Genomic DNA, 24,377 nt, shown 5'->3' on the forward strand with positions numbered 1-24,377 from the left:
TACTCAGAGCTGCACACATTCTGCTCCTGTCTCATTGATCACCTCAGTCTTTGGACTGTAAAAAGAAAAATTACGCATAATGGATTCGCAGTTTTTTGCTTTACAACTCATTAGAACAAGAAACAGTTGTTGACATATACACAATTTTATTTTAAGGACACAGCAATCACCATGACAAAAACAGAACCATTACTTTAATACTGTAAGCTTTCCTCTGGAAACTGACTTGCACACAGTCAGATCTGAAAGCATTTTTAAACAATATCTTGGGGGGAAAACGCAGCAAACCTTAAATATATTAACTTTGAACTCTATGTGCTTATCTCTTCTTTTGGTAGCTGGTGGCAGTTAAAGCTCTTCGAAGTCATGGCCACTCGTATTCATTGCTTCAGGGTGCATTACCCTTCCCATGAATAACACAGTACCTGTGGAAGGGAGAAAGGGAAGGAAAGATGTCAGCACCAAAAGGAAAAGCCGAGGTTAGGAGACAGCAAATACCGTTAAGTTCTAGAGCACGTCGTGCACAATTTTTATAGGAATGTATGTCCCTGAGAACTTGGTAGTCATGAAAGGTGATGGATCAATAGCCTGAGATAAGAGGACCTCTTTGTATTCAGTACAGACACAGTACAGACAAGAACAGTGAAATCTTTCAGTGTCCCTCTGCTTATTCTAAAGGCTTGACTGAAAACCCACCAGAAATCAACATAAAGGCTCACTCATGTCAATGGTTCTGATGAAGGCCCATGAAGTACTGCCACGGATGTCAACTGGTTATGACACAGCACTGGTTTCTAGGCTGGGGGCTCCAAAGGCAGCAGCTAACCTGAACTGAAGCGTGAACAGCTTCATGATCACTTCTGACCTCCACGTGCCTGAGCTGCTGGACAATGTTCCCCATAGAATTAAAAGTGAGTCCCAGAAGCTCCACACCACTCAGTTCATGATTATTAACAGAGAGATAACTTGAGTTCCCAGATTTATTCCACGTTAGAGCATGCAGCCCGCAAAAGGGATCTTCTATACGAATACTGCTCCCCTATGCAGTTTAATCACCATTTACAACTTTCCCATTTTATACATTTCTGTCTAACCTGTTTAAACAGAGTAATCGATCATGAGCACTTAGGGTATTCTTGAGAAAGGTAACCATCACAGATCGTTTTCAAAAGGTTTCTAACCTTAGATTTCTAGATTGGTACAAGCTTTCAGGCTTTAACTATAGTTGTTGGCAATTCCTCTTTCTGCATCCAACAACAAGGCCCGTGCAACACTAAGAACTGCCCCAAAGCTACCAAGCTGTACTCTGTTATGATTTAACCTTTTCTTTTTGAGGAGATTTTTGTATCTTGAGTAGGGAAAAGGGCAGATACCCTCCTCCAGACGCATTTTTGCCTAATTATGTCTACAACAGAAAGGATACTCAACTTAGTTTTGGTTTAAAAAAAACCCAAACAACCCTAAGAGTTAGCATCATGCCTTCCTTGCACACGAGTGGTCCTACCTAGTTACACTGTAAGCGTTACTGCAACCTGTATGGTTTAATAAACATTGATACCTACGGTGGGGTTCTCAAATACAGAAAAAAACCTGTCAACTGTACCTACCAGAGTTTGCTTGTAGAATACATAAGATACAACACACAGACCCGTATGACAGCCTGTGGGTGCACTGTAGTGTTTTGCCACCCAGTCACATCCACGGCATTAAGACAAATTACAAATGTGATACTAAGGAATTATTTAATCATTGCCCATTTTGCTACTGAGTGCTGTTCTCACTCCTTGCCTGCCACCGAACGCTTCAAGAGCGCAACAGAAATTATTCATAGCTGTAATAACTGTCCATTATGCAAATCTTTTGGTACCAGGAACATCTCACTGATCTTACTGCAGCCAAGCTCTTATGGAATGCAGTGATTATGGATATTCAAGGTAATAACACTGTGTTCCCTGAAGAAAAATGGTGAATTTTTCTTCCCTGGGGTTTTTAATCACATAATTGTCAATATTTTTCAAGATTAAGTCATATTTCGGTGTCTTACTTGGAAAAACATTAAGAGGCCATAGAAAAGGTAAGTCTTTCAATATTAGGTATTTTAAGACAAATTAGGAAAATTCATAATACAAGGCCAGTTCATTGATTAAAATATGCAATTTTCTTTTGTATACTTGATGATGCACGGTGAAAACTGTGGAAGAGTCTGCAATATTCTCACCTGTTCTTCTGTTTCTGACCAAAAAGAAAAAGGGATGGTCAACTATAACTTGGGGATACAGCACTGCCATTCTGCTAATGGCAATCATTCCTAAAGGAAAAAGAAGATAGGCAACTTTCAGTTAAATATCACTGCACATTCTCCTGCTCACCATGAAGACACGTGTGAAGCTCGTGAGCAGACACTCAAGTCCCACACTCTCAGCCCTAAGCATGACCAAGAAATAGCATGAAAAATCTAACTAAAAATGAAAGCGACCCTCAGAGTAATTGCACACCTATCTACGCTTTAAGACTGATCAACAATGGAGAGGGGCACAATTTCCTGGGCTGAGAGAGCAGCTTACAAATTTTAAGACCCAGAACCTGAAGAGGAGTTATGCTCCCTTGTAGATAGAAAATGCATTACGTTAGACAGCACTGCTGACCTGTTTCACACAGCTCCAAGCCTGCAGTTGATAGTAAAAGGGAACCCTTACTAACTATGGAATATGCAACAACTCATGGGCTGATCTTGCAGCTTTTAGCTTGAGTCTTTCAATAATGCAGAGGTTGAAATTAAAATTAACTGGGAATCAGGCAGAATTTGGCTCTTTGTAATTTTCTGGGGGAGATGCACAGATTTCTCCAGGATATTATTATTATTTCCCAGCGTTTCATCTACTTTCACATTTTCCCTGCACTGTTAATAAAGACTCATGCATGCCAGTAACCTCTGTCCATATTAATGTTACAATTCAACACAGTTACCAATATTCATGACCAGGGAATTAATTCCTCCTCTCCTCAAAGACTGGTACAAATAGAGGCAATCAGAAATCACCTAACGATACATATCGGCAACTAATGTAGCTCATTTTCAGGAAAAGCACGTGACAACCAAGTAAACCAACCACCTGGCCTTCTAGCATTAATAGGGGCCAGCTATGTTTTCGCATTTAGCGCTTCCCATCTTGCATCTCTCTATATGAGCTTATTAAAATGCCATTGCAACAACTCTCAACTAACTATTCTGGTTCAAATGCCTCTGACCATGTCAATTAGCTGATAAAATTTACCAATGCTTAAGTTCCATAAAGAAAATATAAGTTGCAGTCTGTATCCTCCTGACAATCAGAAGTAAAATAAAGAAAAAGTTTCCCACAGGATGCTCAAAATTCTTTGTGAAACACACCATGCTAAAAAAATGGTAACACTTCTCATTTCCAAAATTCTCTTCTGAAAAGGAGTGTACTTGCTATGCTGTGTCTTCATGCTACACGCTATTTAGCCTTCCTGGCTGTACAGCAAGTAGTTTTAAAAAATTAATTAACATGGAATAAACAGACATTTGATTTAGTTCTGCTTTTCAGTCATGTACCTGAGGCAGCAGCAGCTTCTGATCCTTCCTCGTTAACTTCTAGAAATGCCTTGTGAAATGCCTTTGTAAGGTAAAGTTCCTTGTTATCTGGAGAGGAAAAGGAAACATATTTGAAGTGGCTCAACAGTAAGACTGAAGTATTAAAAAACCGCCAAAAGCAAACACTGCCAAAACCCCTAACACTATTATCCACCTTCTATACCAAGCAGGGAAGGATAAGAGCTTTGTGTAAAGCAGTTGCATTAAAATACCATCTGCCAATACCTGTAATAGCACCATTTACCTCGCTTAAATTTGTGATGCTCTCCTACACTATGGATATTAAAATACCTTGGCACTGCCTAGAGGACCAGCATACCACCCAGAGCAAAAGACAGTTTGAACACAAGATTTTAAATGCAACTATTGGGAAAAAGGGTCATGGCATTATACGGCAAATACTTTTCCATAAAGAATGTCTGTTTCCTCCAGGAAAATCAGGTATTTTCTTTCTTCTTGTCGTTGTATTTAAAAGAAGCTGAAGATAAATATTTACTGCAAAAACCACCATGGAACTAGGTTTCTCCAGTCTTGTTTGTTTTCCACTCTTCTTTGTCAGTATCTTAATTTCAGTTCGAGCCTACTCCTGCTTAAGTCAGTGGATGTTTCATTACTTTTCTTCAGTGGCTAAGTGCTCAGACCTATTAGATCAGCACCTTGCAGGAAGCAAGACACGTAGCACCATTTAATCTGACTAAATTTCATCAGCAAGACCTAACAAGGATTAGATATACATTTGTTGTACCTGCATAAAACCCACAGTAATGACAGAGCACAACTGGCAGCTAAGAAAGGAATAAAAGCTTTCTCAACAGGGAGATACCCAACCATGAAAATCTAATCTAACCACCCCAGTGAGACAGCTATACCATTTTGCATTTCTGATCCTTCACGAAATGTTCCACACCAAAACTCTAGCTGAAGTCTGACCAAGGAGGGAAAGCTTGGGGCTGCTCATCTAATTGTTACCCATTTATTTTGGCTCTCACAGAGATAGCCACTAGTTCCAATACTAATGCAAGCCAAAACCACAAGAGACAGCAGTTTAAAAGTCTGTCCTCAGCAGGTCCCATTACTGCTACATAACTCAGAACTGAAGTAAACCTCCTAGTTCAGCTGCTTAACTTAAATCTCACCAACAAAAGCCCCAAATCATTCCCTTTGGGACTGTGTGTAGTAAAACCTATACTAGATTGCTACACATGGTACTAGTTCTAGGCTTCAGTTCCAAGCCTTCAGTAACGCTATCTTCAAAGCTAGGACAAAGTTTCCACCGTGTTACTTTAAAACCCAGGACATGCAGCATCTACTTATCTTGAGCACTAAGAACAATTCTCACAGCTTTTGTCTCCTTAACTTTTAATAGAAAGGCCACCTGAAAACGCAATGTGGTCGCATTCCAACACCAACACCCCCTTTAAGCCTCAAGCATTACCTCTAAAAAATAAATCACAAGCTAACTAAATACTACAATCAAGTATTAAACAGTTATCCCCTAAAGCTTCCATTCCGTTATGGACCCATTAAGACTCAAATTCTCAAAAAATGTTTTTGAACAAACGTTGGATGTCAAGAACATTTACAGAGGTGGTAATGGACAGACACCCAAGGCTAAGAGGGTGACAGATCCAGGCACATCAGTAACCCCTGTTGGGCAAGTCTCACTTTATGCGTGCCCTGCCTTTGTAAACACGTCAGTTAACAGGATCCTTGGTAAGTTTATTGGTCAGTTCTGCAAATTCTACCTTCCAGGCGGCTGTAGTCTGCTCTGCTTGCTTGAGTCTATTTCAAAGCTCTGCTGAGCACGTGAGCTATATGGCATGTACCAAAAGAAAACCAAACTTATAGAAAAATGCTGGTTTAGAGTTCCTTACCTTAAACCCCAACACATTTTTATGTTTAATAACAGACAAAGAAGTGCCCACTGAGGCTAACCATGTACTTTGATCACAGGGTGGTGGTTTGTGGGTTGTGGTTGGTCGGGGTGCTTGGTTTTGGTTTTTTGTTTGTGGGTTTTTTTGGTTTTGTTTTTGTTTGGTTTTGTGGTGTTTTTTTGGTTTTGTTTGTTTGTGGGTTTTTTGTGGTTTTTGTGGGTTTTTTTTTTTTTTTTTTTTTTAACTACAGCCTTGAAGCCTGCTCCTGTGACCCGTAATATTCACAGCAATACTCTGTATTTTCATCCTGGGTGCTTTATCTTTCATAGCGTGGTGGTGCTTACAGTGCTCCAAGGCATATTTCTGATCAGAACACTTAGCACCTCAGAAGATTGGTCTCCATCTGATGAGCTTATAGACTCGAATTCAGACAGCATAAACATTGCTAACATTTACCATCAGGTATAAGAGTAGGCCTAGTTGTAAATGTATTCAGGATCTGAGTATTAAAGAAAACCAACAACATTTTGTTAAGCTGACAGGAACACAAGAAGTGCCACTGCAGATGAGACCAGTAGGTCCAATTAGTCTAGCTCACTGCTCCAACCGCAGTATTATAGTTGCTTCAGACAAGATAGAAGCAGCCTTACAGATGAAAACTACTGCACAACTTCCAAGACAAAAATATCTTCTCACCCAGCATGTGCCTTACACCCTAAACCAAGTTTTTAATCCACAGAATATATAACACCTTTATTCAGTTTTGATTGCTCTGAAGCAATTTTTTTTTAGCCCTAACAATTTCATGACCTCAAGGAATACCCAGCAAAGATCTCTGTGGTTACATTTTCCATAAGAGAAGTACTTTCTATTTGGTTTCAATTTGTTGCCTTTCACCTCATTATCTTTGTCCTTGGATGGTGAAAAGAGCAATTCCACATCCCAATTTACTTTCTCTAGCCTTTTCTCTCCACATTGCCACTATCACATCCCTCTCATTCGTCTCTCCCTGAAATGAAAGAATCTATTTTCACACAGAAGCATAATGTTGTCACTGAGCCTTCACGCAGTCTTCTCTTTGTTCTGTTCTGCGATTGTCAAATCACTGACTGCCATACTTCAGTATCATACACATCTTGTCGTTACTATACATCTTTCCTTTATGGCTTTCACTGTGGATAAGGTGGGGCTTACCTGAGTATCTACTATCACCTCATTTGTCTCTAGCAGCTTCTCTGAATCTGGATTTTTGTAGGAACCAACATCTCAGGAAAGTCCCATGGAGATTTGGTATCAAAGTTTAAGCTTTCTGCAGGACCCTGGCCTAGATACCCATTAACGTGTGGGAGCAATCTGAAGCTTACTTCTAATGTACATGACTCCGTTAGCATCACGCTTCATTTGTCATTACACTCCATATGCTTGCAAACTCCTACTCATAGCTGCCAACTGGTTGCTCTGCCAGTCTCATTTTAAAAAAGCGTGCAGGTTTACTGGCTTTTCTAGCTTAAGTTGTCCCAGAAAAACGATACCTACCTCAGTTAAGACTTCAAAGAGCTATTTACTGGATTGATGCTCTTCTAACTACCTTCTGTTGTGAAAGTAAGTCACTAAGATCACCTCACTGCTCACTCAAATGCAGGTCACCTTGTGATCAAAAGCAGCTGCCATTTAAGGTATTACACAACAGTAAGAAATACTATAGTCATTTGAAAGAGAAAGGGGAATTTTAGTATTGAAATTAGTTCAAGGGTAAGTCCTGAGCGGTGTCAAAATACTCAAGTAGCAAGTTTACACGCAGTGTAATTTATAAAATCCCAAATACCAGAAGTTGTTTCAAGGCTTTTTTTGAACACCTGATGGATCAGAGATGCAAGTAAAACCTGTCACAGTCTTGCTGAAAGTGAGAGTCAGAATACGCACAACCAGACAGACAAATAGGAATGTCCTCCTACTCACCTGTGTTAATTGCCAACGAACTTAATTTCTGCAAGACAGTAATATTTAAAATGTGCATCTGGATTAATATATTTTCTTTGGTTGCTCACAATCCAGACATTCTGGGTGGTAAAGCTAACTTTTCTATTTCCATTTTTCAGATTGAGTGCAAAAAGCAAAAAATTCTAAATATTGAAAAATAAATCTGTAATCCTGCAATTTGATTTATAACCGCTAAACCCACATAGATGATTCCACTGAACTCCACAATCTGTGCCTGGATCTGATTATAGGATTAGAGCTGTTGTTGAAATTGCAGAAGGCTTCCCTTGACAATAATCCAAGAGCAACAGGAGAGGGAGAGGAGAGTATTTTTAAATGCACCAGAATTTCTCAAAAATCTCCTCAGATTTCTTTTATGATTTTTATCTTCCTAAATTAAAAGTGTCCAGACAAACATTTTGTTCAACTATCTACATTTAAGGTTTCATGAAGTGCCAAATTTTCCAGAGCACTGATGCTAAGATGCATGTAAACTTCTGGCTTAAACTTCCCTGTTATCTGACATACTATTCAGGTATTTTTAAGCTATCAACATTTTTCTTCACAATTTTTTTCCCCCTTCCTCCGCCCCCTCTATTTTACATTGTGGAAATTAGAAATAGGAAACAGATTCTGTATTTCAATTACTTAAAACTTCATCTCCATAGCATCAACAGCAGGGTTTTCATTAAAGACACTACTTGAAAACCATTTTCTTCTTCCTAATTTATGAATGACCTTTTTGTTACCTAATGGCACATGTCCTTTTGAGTGAAAAGCAAGAATGTTACATTAAAACTCACAAATCCTCTCTATACAGAGCTCTACGTTACTTAATAATCTTTAAATGGCAAAGGAGTTAATTCAGTCACGCAAGAGATGGTATTTTGATTTTGTACAGTGCAATTATCAAAAATATAAAACTTTAAACAAATCATTAGTCACATGGATTAAAACACAAGCATGTTCCAATCTTTCTGCTAACTTCTTGACTACAGAAGCATAGAATGGTTTGGGTTGGAAGGGACCTTAAAGACCACCTAGTTCCACCCCACTGCCATGGGCAGGGACACCTCCCACCAGACCAGGCTGCTCCCAGCCCCAACCAGCCCGGCTTTGAGCCCTGCCAGGGAGGGGGCAGCCACAGCTGCTCTGGGCAGCCTGTGCCAGGGCCTCACCACCCTCACAGGGAAGAATTTCTTCCTTACATCTAATCTCAATCCCCCCTCTGTCAGTGTGAAGCCGTTACCCCTCATTCCATCACCACCCTCCCTGACCAGGAGTCCCTCCCCACCTTCCCTGCAGCCCCTTTCAGCACTGGAAGGCCCTCTAAGGTCTTCCCGGAGCCTTCTCCTCTCCAGGCTGAACACCCCCAACTCTCAGCCTGTCCTCACAGGGGAGCTGCTCCAGCCCCCTCTATCATTTTCGTGGCCTCCTCCGGACCTGCTCCAACAGGTCCATGTCCTTCCTATGCTGGGGGCCGCAGAGCTGGATGCAGCCCTGCAGGTGGGGTCTCACCAGAGCAGAGTACAGGGGGAGAATCCCCTCCCTCAACCTGCTGGCCATGTTTCATTAGTCCCCGACATATAGGGGACTTTTCCATGAAACTAAATAAGAGCCAAGCACTGCCTTTGTGGTTCAATCTCCCCTGGGTGTTTTCCCCATTCCTTAGTACTTTTCCTCCAGTAGATACTTTTCTATATATAGACCAGAATTTATTGGGAAGCTTACTTTTCTTTGGGGTGGCAGAGAAATCGAAAATATTTTGGGTTTTATTTTTTTATTTTTTCTTTAAAGAAGGATTTTTCATTTATTCAAATTCTTTTCACATTAGCTAACACTAGCTTTTCCCACAATTTCACTGGAAAAGCAAAAGCAGCAAAACAGTGGAATAAGCTACATGATACTACAAACAATATTTCAAACTTAGCAAAAGTGAAAAGGATATGAAAAATAGAATTTCTGCTGTAAATTTTAGAGGAAGGTTTGCCTTCATTACTGCTGTTTTGAACAAGCCACACAGATGTGATTGCTTCCAGATACAGACAATTAAGAACAGGTATTTCCCATCAGCTAAAGATCTATGTGGCTGATTAGGCAGCAACCCATAGAGCAAAAAACCCAACACCCAGGGAGCAGTATAAAAGCATAAATTACAAGAACAATGACCACAACCTCACACTGGCACAAGCTCCCAGATAGAGAACAACCAGGTTTGCCAAAATTCAGGTCTGGACAGACCACGCTCAGTACACGGTTTGCGTGGCTACCTCTGTTATGCAAAAATGAAACAACTCGAGCAAAGATGACTCAACCCCCTTTGGTGCCACTTCAGTACTGGTTAGGAGGTATTAAAAGCATAAATAGCTCATTTCCACCTGAATTTCTAGATGTATTGGATATTTCAACTTCTGAAAATAAAGCGCTGGCAACATACTGAAATAGGCAAGCAGCATATGTGACTAAATGGCTTTCATCTCAGAAGTCTTTCTTTCCTGTGCCGCTTCTATACAGCAGGTATCTGGGGAGATGACTAATTGCACACCAGCTTAATGCTCTCAATGCTGTGAACAAATAGCCTCGGGAGAGAAGAGATGACAAGCCCCTTGTTGTGCAAACCCCATTTGCCATGAAGGCACTGAAGCCATATCTCTGCCTCGTGCATAGTATTACACTTTCTGTAAATACTCTGAGTGAACTTTCCCAGGTCAAAAATCCCCCATCCCACACACACTCCCTGATGGATCTCTCCCCTGCCCCAACTGCTCCTACAGCGAGCACACACTGACATTGTGCAACAATCACGAAGGATCCAAAAAATCACTAGCAGGTGTTTGGGGCTTTTTTTTTTTTTCCCATAAAACCATTTTGAAGAGCTTGCTGGTTATCATTAGGTGACTTCAGATCTTGTACATAAACCTCGGGAAACAACACAAGAACCTCTTACCAGACATCGCAGTGAGGTCAGCACTACTGCTGAACAGCTCTGTAATTCCAAGACCTCTCCAGACATCTTTCAGATCAATTTCGTGTTCTACCGTGAACCTGGAGAATACAATAGAAAATTACAAAGACCTCAGATGTAAGCAGTACTTATTGTTATCAGAAGGTTAAAATTTCTGGGTAATGACAATTGAAACACTGAGGTAAACAACGTAAAGCAGGAGATTCGGCATTAGTAGTGTAGTATAGTGACACCTCCCACAAAAACACTTACACCAACTAGTTTACACGCAGCTGGATTCTTTTTTTTTCTAACACAGAAGCAATCAAAACTATGCTAATGGTATCTACAGTCCTTGACCATAAAACCTCAGTGCAAAATTATGCATTAGCTAATGTAAATGCTTACTTTTTATACAAAAGGCTCACTATAAAAACTGAATTTAATTGTACACATACTAGAATAGAATATCAAATAAGGCAAAGGACAGCACAAACTTCATAGCTGTTGGCAAAGGAAGAGTAGGAAAGCAAGGGAGATACTCCATTTTTATTTAGTCAGAATAAGCAAAGACTAGCAGTTATGAATATAAAGCATTTCTGACTCACCTTCTAATTACTCTGGTGGCAAAATTTTAATTAGGTTTTGATTGTGAGTAAAGTACACGGAAAACAAATAGTTGTCAGTGCAAATGCACGTGAGTATAAGCTGGCAGAATTTCAGGTCTAGCTTGTAAAGCCATGTTCTAGGCTGTGTTATATGCTGGAAGGACAAATTGAGATTCATCCCAAGGGCAAGATTTTAGGCAAAAGCTTGTTCCATTCACAAAGAGTGCTTTTCAGACACTATGAAAGTCATGCCTGGTGTCAGTAAGACAAAAAGGATTCTAGTCCTTTATGTATGGCCAGAAACAGAGTGGACAGCTGGAGAAACGAAGAAATATATCAGAATAATAGTAAGGACGGCAGCCCCAACCAGAAAATACCAGAAGTCTACAGACAAACATAAGACACTAATTAGAAATGTTTGCTATGGGTTCTCTGTAGAATGACAGAACAAATTATGAGTGATTTACACAACCCTGACAGTGACTGGGTATAAACTATACAACACAAAATACATAGTCCACAAGGTGTTGTCACAGTTTCTCCAGCAAGTAATTCAGTCAGAAATAACTCTGCAATTACACTGCAGCCCTTCGTGATGGGTCTTATCGGTGCTAGAACCAAACAAAATGTGTGCTTCTGTGCAATTTCCTTTTTCAGGATTAAACTTCCTCAACTACATGGAAGAACATGTTCTTTTCAGGAGAAAGGACAGGCCAGAACTCTGATCAGAGAACAGCTGATGAAGAGCTGAGATGTATGATACTTTGGCATGTGGAAGCCTTGGCAGCTTGAAAAAGAATAATCTGGACATCAAAAGACAACTGGATAAGAGTCAAGTGGATCTTCCTCACAACATTTACACAGAAGGAGAAAACCCCAATACACAATCTACATTTATAATGAACTTAGAAACGCCATTAGAAGCGAAAAATCTATGATGGAATATATATTGGTCATTACCCAGAGAGGAATTTTATGCAAGTTAAAATAAGATCTGGAGATAGTTCAGGATTGATAAATCACTGGTGGCATCGCAAGTGTTCATGTGCCCTGCCCAGAGGAATTCCAGGATATGCCTGGAATAAAAACACAAGAACTGATTCTTGTGATTTTATTGGTTTGGCAGATCTCAAAAGAATTAGAAGAGAGCAGCAAAGATTTATGTACTGGAGGAAGCTTCTCCGGGTGTTCTGGCATATTCTGCATCAGCCAGTTTGGCAGCATTTGTTTAAAAAAAAAAAAAAAAAGACGGCATTATCTTAATGAATGAGATGTAGGTACAGGTATGAGATGACCTGAAAACAGCCAATAGTAGTTTAGGAAATAGAAGTGTCCTGTTAGCTTTCTTCTCCTCTTAGAAAGCTGTGGATGCTCACATCGGTCAAAAAATACAGAGCCAGGGAGCTCACAAGACCTTACACACAATTTTAGCCTGAAGCCAAGAGACAAATCTGTAAGTTGTTCATACATTCAAATTTCTCTGGCTTCTAGGCTCTACAGACCAGTTTTACTCTCACCAGTCATTGTAAAGTATGCCCAAATCTATGTTAGAGACTTCAGTAAAAACCCTAAGAAAGACGAATTGAGACATGATTCCTAATGCTACAGTTAACTACAGCTAAACAGTACAGAGGAGAGGTCCTGTCTGTGCACATTGAATAAGTCTAGAATGAATAAATCCAGAGATACTTCCTTCTATATTAAAACTCTATCATAATATTTTGAAAAACACATCCAACTGCAGCTACCTTACAAACATGCAGAGAAGGCAAATGAATGTTAACGTGCATTTATAAAAACTTCAGAGTGCTATATTTTTCCCCTTTTCAGTTTTTATTTCACCACAGTTACTATTAAATGCATCAATGTTTCAAGACCATTTGCTATTAACTAGCAGTGTCAAACTGGTAAGGAGTATCAAGATAGGACAGTAGCAAGAAAAGTCCGCATGAAAAGCAAAACTTGAGGTTCACTAGAAAAATAACTCCAAAGAAGCATTTTCTTCCCCACTGCAGAGAATCACTATAACATATAAATGGAAGTCAGGTGGGTTTAAGTCTTCGGACCACTAGACAGAAAACACACTTATCTGCTAAGCGATGAATTGTGACCCAGAAAGAAAGCACGACAAAAGATGTTTTTGCATCCTAATCAAGGAAGAGGTTTGGGAGATGTTTTTGACAAAAAAAAAAATAAACCCGTAAAGCCTCAGCTGAATATGCATCTGAAAGAAGAAAATGTAAAAAGTTGATTGGTTATATTGCTACAGAATACCTACACAAAGGACAGCAGCAGTCACCTAACCACTGGATAGAGGCTACACCCCTGACTGAAGTGTCTGGAAAAGCAAATACTGAACAGGTGGCTGAGTGAAGGTCTCTACAGTATCCACAGAAGTGAATTCCTGCTTTCTGTGACAAATACAGTAGACCCGAAGTACCTCATCAGCTGTATAAATACCAAACTACCCCTTTATGAAGATAAAATTACTTCCCTTCTCCCCTTTAGTTATGTCACGTGGTAAAGCCCCACTCTAAACCACAATTCAAAATACTAACTCCCTGTTCTCGCACGCTGTGAAGAGCAGTGAGCTCTTTAGAGCATGTGTTGTCTGGAGAGCAGTGAGAGTTACAGATAAGCTATTAATGATATTTCAAATATTTTAGCTGACATCAGAACTAGCCTCTTTTGAAAAATAACTGGGCTGCTTTACACATTGAAATTTAATTTCAGGCTATGCAATCCAATGTAAACACTTGTATGAGTTATCTGCCAGTCATACTGGGATTTCTTTGCATTCTGTATAGACAGTGATAGAGGTATTCAAAATCAAAGCTGACAACCTAGAACACAGAAGAGACATTCAATCTCATTTCCCAAGCCAGACATTTGCTCTACCTCCAGACTTTGGAAATACCAAGCTACACGATACTAGCCCTGACACGTGGTTATCTGCAGTGTTTGTCACCCATTACGAACCAGATGGCCATATTTTTTTCCACGATCTTTCAGGTGCTTCTGATGCTACAAATACTATGAAAAATCAATTTCAATATTTCAGTATCAGAAGTCATGGACTAGTTGCAACGGGAGCATTAAACACCACAAAAGGAAGTCTGAGAAACAGACACTGAAGAAAACATGAGGTGTTTTCACCATAGGATCAGAACAGAAAGACTGGTCTGTGGGGTCAAGAGAAGAGCTAGAAGGTTCACACATGCACATGTTCGTGGATATATGCTTCTACAGACCCCCCCAGAGAGCACTGAGCAGAAAGACATTAACAAGGGATAGTGACTGCCTGCCAGCTGTCAGCAAAAGTCAAGGAGAAGTGACAATGTGAGTTAGCTCTACCTTTATTTTTACAATGTTAATTTGTAAAGTCTCTCTACTTCCTACATATAAAATGCAATGCCAACAGCTGAACAAAAATACTTCCCTCGATTTCCACCGTCTTTGGAACTCTCCCACATGAAATGAAAAACAGAGTAAGATGCTCAGGAAGTAGAATTAGATTGAGAAACTAACAAACAGTTCTCTGAGAAGTTTAGCAGAGACAGATGATCTTTTCACGAAATTTAAAGCTTCCACAAGCATTAGATTAAAATGATGCACTTATGTCATCGACGGTCTCCTTAGTTACATACCTGAACCTCTAGGTTTTGTATAGAGGATTAACTTTAACATGCTGTATCAGTATTTCTCCCTTTTTTTCTTCTTCTATTTTACAGACTGAAAAAAAAAACTTCTTATGATGCTACGCAACCCTTCTGAAATGCTGAATTTTTCAGGAAGTCCTTAGATGCTCAGGATCCACAGACTCAAGCAGCATTAGGGTACCCTTTCTAGTTATACAACAGAAGGGAACTAGAGTCTAGTGTGATTCAGAGTCTAGTGTGAGTTCGGAATGAGCAAAACCAAGAAATTCCAGGTTTTCAAATTGGTTCTAATACAACAAGTCCTGGAGAACAAAAAGCAAAAAAGGAATGGTTTCCTTGCTTGAAATCAACAATATTCTTGCTTGGAGGACAGGCCCTTAGGATCTGAATCACTCTTTTTAACTGAGCAAGCAGCCTACAAGACAAAGCTACCAGCTGATATCTATTCCAACATTTCAGCTGGAATTTCAGCTAGGTTGTCCTGAGGTGCTAGGACTAGCCTGGGTGATTTAATAGCCTGAAAACAAAAAAAACCCAACCAAACAAGAAACCACTAAGAGGAAAACCAAACAAAATCCCCACACAGCTGCTCTGACTAGGTGAAGCAAGGCAGGTTTATGGTTCCTTCTCTGGCAAGGTCCTTCTGCAGCCCATATTTAGCTCTGGATAGAAGTTGGGTAAGTATGTATTTCAGTGGGACAGTTTTATTCTTTTCCATGACTATCTCAAGAACAATCAGCACTGGCCTATTCCTCATGAAAAGGGGACTCAAGAGAACATGTTAAAAAAAAGAGTGTGTCTGGGGTTTTTTGTTTTGGGGTTGGTGGCTGTTTGTGGGTGTTTTTTGACAGAAAACAACCTTCAGCTAAAAACCCCACCATTTTAACACCACCTAAGGCATTTTAAAGATATTTAAACGTACAAAAAAGGAAGAAGGTCAGAGAGAGCTGGGCATACGGGAACAATCCTTAAGAGATCTGCAGGCTGTAGAGCTGTTCCTCCTATGCTCTTCAAATAATTTATGTTAGAGAGACAGCGTTGTAAATTAGATTCATGGACTGTTTCACTCCTATGCAAAAAGTGGATTAAAATGTTGATCACTTTAGTCTGGGTTAAGCTGGAAACAATGATTCGAAAATGAAAATGAGAAAGCATAATTTAACAATTCTGTACAAACCTCTCCTTTGCTGTTAAGAGGAATAATACAGAATTTCATTTGCACAGAGATAATGCAGACAGAAATTGGAAAATTGTGGTTAACTCTGCTTTGGCTAGTCATTCAGGTCCTATTACAAATGTATAAGTTTTAAAAAATGTTCACTTTATAATTGGATAGCATCTTTCAGGATATAAAAATTTAATTTTATTCCACTGCTGCTTTCAATTTCTCAGAGGACAGAGCCTGCAGGCCACATTTCATAACATGCCTTTCTGAGTCAGAGCATAAAATATTTATGAAGTGTTTATTTAGAGCATTGATAAAATCCTGTAGATCACCTCTGAATCCCTAATGGAAATCCAACACCTTAGAAGCATGCAATTAATTTTTGTAAGGAAATTGCAATATTACTATATGGAACTTCAAGCTCATGATAGTTATCTTTTATAATCTGAAAATACTGGAGGTAATCAGCACCTGGTGGTTCCTGTTTTGCCTTTGTATAGCCTTAATTCACAAGTGTTCACCAAGTTCTTTGAGGTTCTTCGATAACAGCATGACATAAGACAGGCTTAATTAGCCTGAGGATGGAATAAATAAGCACATTTTTGACAACATGAAACCTTAGGCCTCAAACTCAAGTCTGAGAAACTGGCTACAGAGAATCCTGGAGCCTCTGATTTTGTTTAAAAGCAAACAAACCCCAAAACTACCTCTATAAACTTAATTTGAGTCATAAACATAATTAATACGTTTTCAATGACAGTCACGTATTTAATTTCGGATACCTAAGCTTCTTAAATTTGGAAGCTAGTTTTCACAGGTTCCCTGTATAATCAATGGAGAGAGATGCCCAACTTCAGCACCTGATGCACAGGCTGGGAGATGCTCCAGTTATAAATGGAAAGCTCAAAGGATGGAAAAATCTTCATAGTTTACTTCTCATGAACATCTAGGTAAGGTTTGCCCAAGCCTGCAGGAGAAATAGTCTAGGAGAAACATCCCCTCCCTGCATCTTACTGGACTGTTAATACTAAAGCTCCTGGGACCTGAAGCTCCAAGAGAAAAAACAAACAAACAAACAAAATCACAGGAATAGTGTACATTAGGTTCAGTTTGTCTAAAACCTGCAATGCAGCTCTTGGCTGCTCTCCCTGCTTCTTCAAAGGAAACGCTACTTAAAGAAGGGAACCTTTACTGTGGGGCAGAGACAAAGAGCCCCAAAACGCCGCTGTTCCCTTGCTGCTCTGACTCCAAGCGTAACTGCTTCAAGGAGAAGTGGAATTCCATCTCGAGTTAGAATCAGGGCATGCTGACAGCACCAGTCCATCTCAAACTTAATTTATCCTGGCTGGCCTTGTTTCATCGTGCTCAGCTGCAGTTAGCTTCTTGAAAGTGGTCTTTGCTGTGGAAAGGAAGCTTATGAAGTGCAGGGATTCTTGCTCTTCTCTTTACATGTGAAACACAAACTTAAATCTCCAAGTCAGTTGAAAACAAAGAACTATTTTAATGATTAAAAGGATTCACTATAGTTTTTTTTTCCTGCTGCCATGTACCTGCTGCAGAGTGCCACAACAGTAACAGCAGAAGTGATCCGCATCAAATGTGTGCCATATTGTTATATAAACACTTCAATGAAATAATTATGAATCACTTGAAGGACATCATCATCCAACTATACATTATTGGTGACATTTAGTAGTAAACAACTCTGTTACTAAGTCAAGTGTAGGGCAAGCATGAAGAATATGTGAACGTAGATGAAACAGAATCCTACGTGGTGTATGTGAACAAATATGCCACTGAGTACAGACAACTTATGTTTACAAATGAACTGACAGAAGTTTCATCCCTTCTGGTGGTAACATCTTGTTATTTCATTGCTCCTCTACAGAGAAAGAAACCCACACTTATTACCACTAAGAAAAAAAGACAAAAGACACAAATTGACAGGAATTACCTCGCAACACTGAACCATTTGTATCTACACAGACACACACCATTAGATCTTGTTAAATTAGCAGCACACAGAAATCTAATTAGGACCCAAATGAAACATTTTAGCTGTTGTTAATTCAGACTGGCAATATTTCTATGGCTCCTGTCTAAATGGAACTTATCCATAATGAGTTCTGCAATACTCTGAACATCATTCAGACTGGATATATTCCTGATGATGAAATTCTCCTTTCTGGAGCTCACATATTGAAAGGGATGCAAATGCAGTGCTCCTCCGCTGCTCACCCAACCACCAGCCTGCCCCCTGGGCTTTCCTGTTAAAGGAACCTTCACATGGGTGCTACAGGCTTGGTCAAGATGTTCAAGTTTTACCTACTCTGTTACTCCAATCAATTTGAACGTAGTTTCTCCCCCTCTATTGACACGGGAGCATTTTCTCACCTTGGTAAATACACCTCCACTTTTTGCTTCTTTACAGAATTAGCCCATTCGTTAATCAAGGAGGCTTTGACCAGTGGTTCCAATGTGACCAGGGGAACTTCCTGTCTGGAAAGAACGATCATCATACTAATCTCATCTCCCTCATATGGTATTTCCAGAACTTGATAGATACCGCCTGCTTCATTGGAGCCATCACTGAACTCTCCTACAAGAGAAAAACAGCCACAAAAAAAAAGAAGCTGTTAGAAGTATTTTCTTTTGTCTTCACTGGGAGAAACAGAAGGCTAATACTAGGCAGTATTTACCAGATACCAAAACCGAAAATGACCCTCTTTATTCTGTTCTGTCTAAGATTTATATTGGTTTCTTCATCACAGGATTTGAGACTCACATCTGCTTTCTTAAAGAAAACAAGCTTATGCAATCACACAGTTTGTAAATAATCACACTTCCGAACTTATTGCCTAACTTCCACTGGTTAGATAGAGAGAAGTCCAAAAGTCAAGGCTGCCAAGGTTTTCATAGAAATGGGCAGAGGTTTTTTTATGCAGGAGAAAGAATTTTTCAGTGATGAGACCAAGTGAAATATTGCCCATGCTAGACATTGTAGGAGCAATGCTAGACACTGGAGTTCAAGCTCAAGATAAAAACAATCGTTAGTTCTGCTGTTCAAACCACCCCCATTCTACCTTTCTAAGGATATTACAACCATAATGAGCAAACACTCTGAATTTTAATATTTAGCACAGCACAAGAAAAATATTTCAGTGAGAAGTAGCAGCTCAATAATTGTAAAGAGGTTAGATATAATGGATAAACATTCTGAAACACACCATCTGGCACCAAACACATACCTAAAAAATAATCAAGAAAGGTTATTACAAATGTTGCTATCTAGTTATCACACACAAGCACACACACTGCAAAGAGACATCAAAATCAGAGTCCTCTCACTGGACAAAAACCACATTTAAAATTCTAGGTGAAAGAACAGACAATACAAATGAGTATTGCGGCAACAAACCTATTAAGGGAAGACTTATCAGCTTTAAATTATTAAAGGTCCAACTTACCATAATAAAACTCTCCCTGCTGGTACATCATTGGAATCTGCACCTCACTTTCATCATCTTTAGTGAAAGAAAAAGTTCTTGTATTTTCAGGTCTGAACTGTGATTTCCAATTGCCTTTAAAGTAGATTGCGTTGATGAGAGCCAAATGAGTCAGAGCACCAAAATCTCTTGAAGACACAAAATCTTTGATCATATCTAGGAAGAAGACTCCTGTCAGTCTGCATGTCAAATTGAGCATTAAATCAAAACTTAAGACAGCTTAAAAAATGCAAGAAAATAAAAAGCTGTGCTACATGTAATTTCCAATTCAGCTGTTTCATTAAATCTCAGATTAAACTGCCAGTGTTTTGTAAACCTAAATCACAGTGTAGATGCATAAACCCTTCCATCAAGTCCCTGTTAGTCAACTGTTTCTTGATCACTACTTAAAATAACCCACAATGAAACCAAGTGGAACAGCGGTCACGTAAGGGATGTTTACACTGGTGCTATAATACAGTTCAGCACTACCACCTTAAGGTCAGAACTTCTACAAGCTTTGGCTCCAACCCAGAGAAGCACTTCGATGGGTGCTTAATTTAAGTGTGTAAGTATTCCCACTGGAGCCTCACCTGGGCCAATTTGGAAGGAAGCATTCCTTTTCAGTAATGTCCTACTGACTTGAAAGTGAGGACTAATCACAAAAACCCCCCATAAATTCACAGCATTTGTTCCACTGACATTAGCTCTTGAAAAGCAAAAGAGGAAAAACATCTAGCATCTGCTCTGTTCATGGGAGGTATGTCAGCTGAGCATGGCAGCTGCTTTGCTCCTACTCCTAAATAAGTCATTGACATCAGAATACAGTCTGTTACCTGCTTTAGCTCATCTTAAATGGCTTGCTTTTCAGCAAAATAATGTGACTGTTAAATTTGGTGCACTGACCAGATTTGTCACTATTCTTGAGGAATCACAGCCTACTTCAGATAGCTGTCTTGCTCACTTCTATTTTTAACTGACATTGCAATGCAAGGTGTTAAAATAAACACATTCCTCAGTCTGATTATTATTTCTCATTCCATGGTTTAAACCACAAATTAATCCTGCTTTCTGGAGCACATGACGCTGACTAACTGGTGTGAGATTTGTGTATCACAGGGCAGTATTCCTTCTGGGCTGCTGTTTGTACTTCATTTTATCTAGAACCTTCTTAGAAATGAGATGTGACCCATACTGCCATACCCACATTCTGTGGTTGGAAAAAAAAGGAAAAAAAATCCAGTTTTTCTATTTGGTACATCACATCACCTTATATTTTTCTGCCACATCTTGCTAACACACTATTAAAAATTTTTCTGGCCAGAGAAACCTTTGACAGTCATGTTTTCTGCTCCGAGCCTCCCATCACGCTTAACATGCTGGAATTGGAAACCTGCCTGTCTTGTGCCCCTTTCCTAATGAGAAAATGAGCCTCCTCCGTCAGAGCTGGCAGGCAGGGCTGAATGAGACCCAGTGGTCAGAGACCAGGCTGAGGGACTGTTACTATCGCAACCTAATGCTAAGAGACCCACAGCGGCCTTTGTTAGCTCGGCACAGCTCCTGCCAGGGCAATGGTGATGGGCTCGGTCAGCACATGTAGCAGGTGTTAAGCAGGAGAACTTGCTGTTCTTTCTAAAAGAAAGAGTTTTACTTTTCCTTCAGCCAGCCACCATGCTTCTCTGAAAACACTCTGCAATCTGCTGCATCACTTGCATTCTCTCTATTTCTGTAGCTGGAGATAAAGGGCAGAATGTATTACGAATATAATAGCTGCCATTTTCCCTTGGAAAAAACAGATCATTTCCAAAATGAAATAAATGCATTCTATGAGATGTTTTTCCACTTTGATGGCATACATTTCCATAAAGCATTATGGATTCTTAAATGCTCAGACTACATGGTGATGTGTTAATTCCTTACAGGGGATTCCGATACCCTCAATTTTACAATGGTACAACTGGGGTTAGAGCCAGACCCTTGTTGAATTCCTCTTAAAATATCCATCTCCAGAGTGTGCCAGATGAACCGGAATGAGGTCATGCTTTGATCCCTACAGCAGGGGACTAACTTCACCCCCACACCTTGAGACCCTCTCATGTATTCAGAAAACGTCACGTCTTCGGGATTCCACAAGCAAAGCAAGCTCTCCATCATGCAGATCTGAATATGCATATTTACAACGATAATTCTGTGCTCATTCCCCTGCTACAAATTTTTGTTGTGAAACTCTGTTGACAGTCTTCCTAAAATCAACTGCTCTCTCAACATGCTATCTAGCTTCCTCACAGTGGAAAAGACATTACAGGGTCTGCTTTTGTGGTTCAAAAGTTATCTTTTGTATTCCTCAGTAGCCCATTTGTCAGTATCTCATAACTATGAGCTCCTCGGAGAACTAGCAATACTCCACACATCCAAAGCACAGGCCAATAACCCCTTTGTAGACAACTCTTCTGCAGTTAGCAACAGTACTTATTTTTTTTTTGTAATTTAATACCAAAATCAGTATTAAAATTCTATTAAAATGCCTACCATTAAAACATTCTGCTTCAATAAACGCTACAAGAACTTTAAGATAGTAGGACAGGGGAAAAAAACATTCAGACAGATAAGACTGATCATTCCTGCACTGGAAACAATGTAATTTCACCAAGAGCTCATTCTGGAATTCTTTTCATGGGAGGAGGTACTTCAGTCTCAAACGGAATAGATAAAAGCCAAGGCAACAATTCAACAACACTGTATAACTCTGGAAACACAAACACTTACTGCAGGAAGCATATAAAGAATCACGTGGACTTACTATTTGTATGATTTTCCACCCACTTATTGATGTGGGTAGCTACAGCTGCACTTTGGCTGAAATCTATATTCTCTACTTCAGCTTTAAAGTATTTTTTCACCAACTGCAGAAATTTGTCACTGATATGAAATCCATTCTGCACATAGAGCGAGTTAGCAATATTCAGAACATAATGACTTTCTTCAGTAGTTGCCATATCAGAAAGGTCTTTCAAGAAGGTAAACTCTTCACCTGAGGAAAGAAAAACAGCTTCAGTGCTCCAGAAAAGAAAGTTACTAAATGTTTTTTTCTGCTGGAAATTCACAATGACATTTTATGAATAATAACAAAAAAAAAAAGTGTCTTTTTTTCATAAACTTGTTTCTAAACCTACACACGCCTTCAGATCTGAAAGAACAAGCTACAAGACAGAACATATTATTTAGAGCTTATTACTTCTACCACCTATAATTAGCATAATTAACACGACATTTGGATCCATCACAGACAAAGCTATCAATGGTAATCCTTTCAACACCAAAAAGAGTAATTAAGAAAAGTATTCCTACAAGTCACACTCCTGTGTCTTGCCACCACAAGTCCTTAACAGAATGTTCATTACATCCTAAAAGCCAGTTGTTTAAGGAAAAATGTACTTCAAGTTTTGAAGCTAAGGACTTCCCCACAGACTTCTCTCTGCAAAAAACAGGTCTAGAATTTTGCAAGATCCTGCATGGGGTAGTACAGAATCATTTGCTTGGGTAATGAGGAATCCTGAGTAGGATTAAAGCAGTCTGCTTTAAGATAGGAAGCTTGTACTGTTGCATTGTCTACCTGAAATGGAAATTTCTAATTAAAAAAACTAAACCAAAAGAAAAACCTTTCACCTTAAAAACTGAATGATATTTTATTCCAAGCAGAAATCATTGGAGTACTTCACCGAATACCACTCATATGCACGAACAGTGAACGGCCCAGCTCAAACCAACTGCGTAGCTTCTTCAGTTACAGCTAAGGGATAATTTATCAGTGTTTTGGAGACAAACAGTAGAACTACATATGTGCTGTAGTCTCCACAGAGAGGCACCACCTATGCAGTGGTACATCTCAAACACTGTATTCAGAAACTCCTCCCCAAGATCCTTTCACCACAGACTTAAAAGTCCAGTACGTTGTATGAATAAGAAATTTCATTCCGGCCACAAACCAATTTCTTTGATATCAAAATTCACAGAAATTGCCTCTTCAAAGCCATGTTTTTGCTGTTCCCTCATCCCCTCCCTTTGCAGCCATGTCACAGCGCTCGCACTAACAGAGTGTGCTGGCGCTCCACAGCACGGCGCTCCACCCAGAGGCAGGACTTCGCTCAGCCCGCACTACAGACGGGACAGCGCCGCAGCATCGTTCTCTGCAAAAGAAATGAATCCTGTTCCTCCGAAAGGCTGATGGGAACCCGTGGGTGATCGTGCCAAGATGCTTACGGTCCCTAAATTAGCTGGTATATCTGTATGTGACGTTACGCAATGGGGACAGAACATTAGCGCCATAGAATTGGGGTAAAGAACCTACAAGTTCTACCTACAAGAACCAAACAAGCAAGAGACATTTCCAGTTAAATTACTAACATTTTCTTACTTTTTGACTAGTGATATTGCTAAAACTACTGTTTTCCTTTTCAGCTTTCATTATAATCCCTAAAAAGGATGTTCCTAAAAACCTTCATACAACTCAAGGCAAAGGCAAGCTTATTTCGCAGACTGAAGCCAAGATCACCAGCTAACTGCAAGTGCTCAAGATGCAGGCGGCCAAGCCAGGGTTGTACGTTAGCACCCCTCAGCTCAGGCACAACCCACGGAAGCATGTCTCAGCACGCTCAGGCCATCACGCAGGATGCCAGCAAGCCTACTGATTAATAACCCATGGAGACGACCGCGCCACTTCCAGCGTTGTTCAGGCATTGCCATCTGTTTCTTCAAGACAAAAAGCCCCACAGTAAAACATGATCAAAAGGCCTCACCGTTTTTTAAGCTGTCAAAACCCAAGGAATGTCGGATTTCTTTCAAAGTGGTTCCATGGGCTCCAAGCTCTACCATTCCCATGGCTATTGCGATGCTCAAAGGAGAGAAAAGAATGTTCTCATCTTCTCTTGCAGCTCGCAGCTGATTGTAAACATTCACCGAAAGCTCAGCAATGGTTTCATCAGGAAAATTTGTCTTGAAGGCTTTGCTTTGCAAAACAAGCAAAGACAAGAGTCCCAGGAAATACAT

The 24,377-nt window shown here is 39.8% G+C and overlaps 1 protein-coding gene across 1 annotated transcript; it reads right to left on the reverse strand.

Annotated features, from left to right (window-relative positions):
• Nucleotides 1–258: 258 nt before the first annotated feature.
• Nucleotides 259–24,377, reverse strand: SERPINI1 (serpin family I member 1). Its single transcript, XM_009949461.2, has 8 exons — nucleotides 24,128–24,377; nucleotides 22,132–22,362; nucleotides 19,314–19,508; nucleotides 18,241–18,445; nucleotides 10,418–10,515; nucleotides 3,578–3,664; nucleotides 2,219–2,308; nucleotides 259–425 (listed from the first exon to the last, which is right to left on the reverse strand). Exons 1-8 carry the CDS (start codon nucleotides 24,375–24,377, stop codon nucleotides 349–351), a joined length of 1,233 nt encoding a protein of 410 aa, XP_009947763.1. The 3' UTR covers nucleotides 259–348.

Source organism: Leptosomus discolor, chromosome 7, assembly GCF_034619465.1.
Source record: "Leptosomus discolor isolate bLepDis1 chromosome 7, bLepDis1.hap2, whole genome shotgun sequence".
NCBI lineage: Eukaryota > Metazoa > Chordata > Aves > Leptosomiformes > Leptosomidae > Leptosomus > Leptosomus discolor.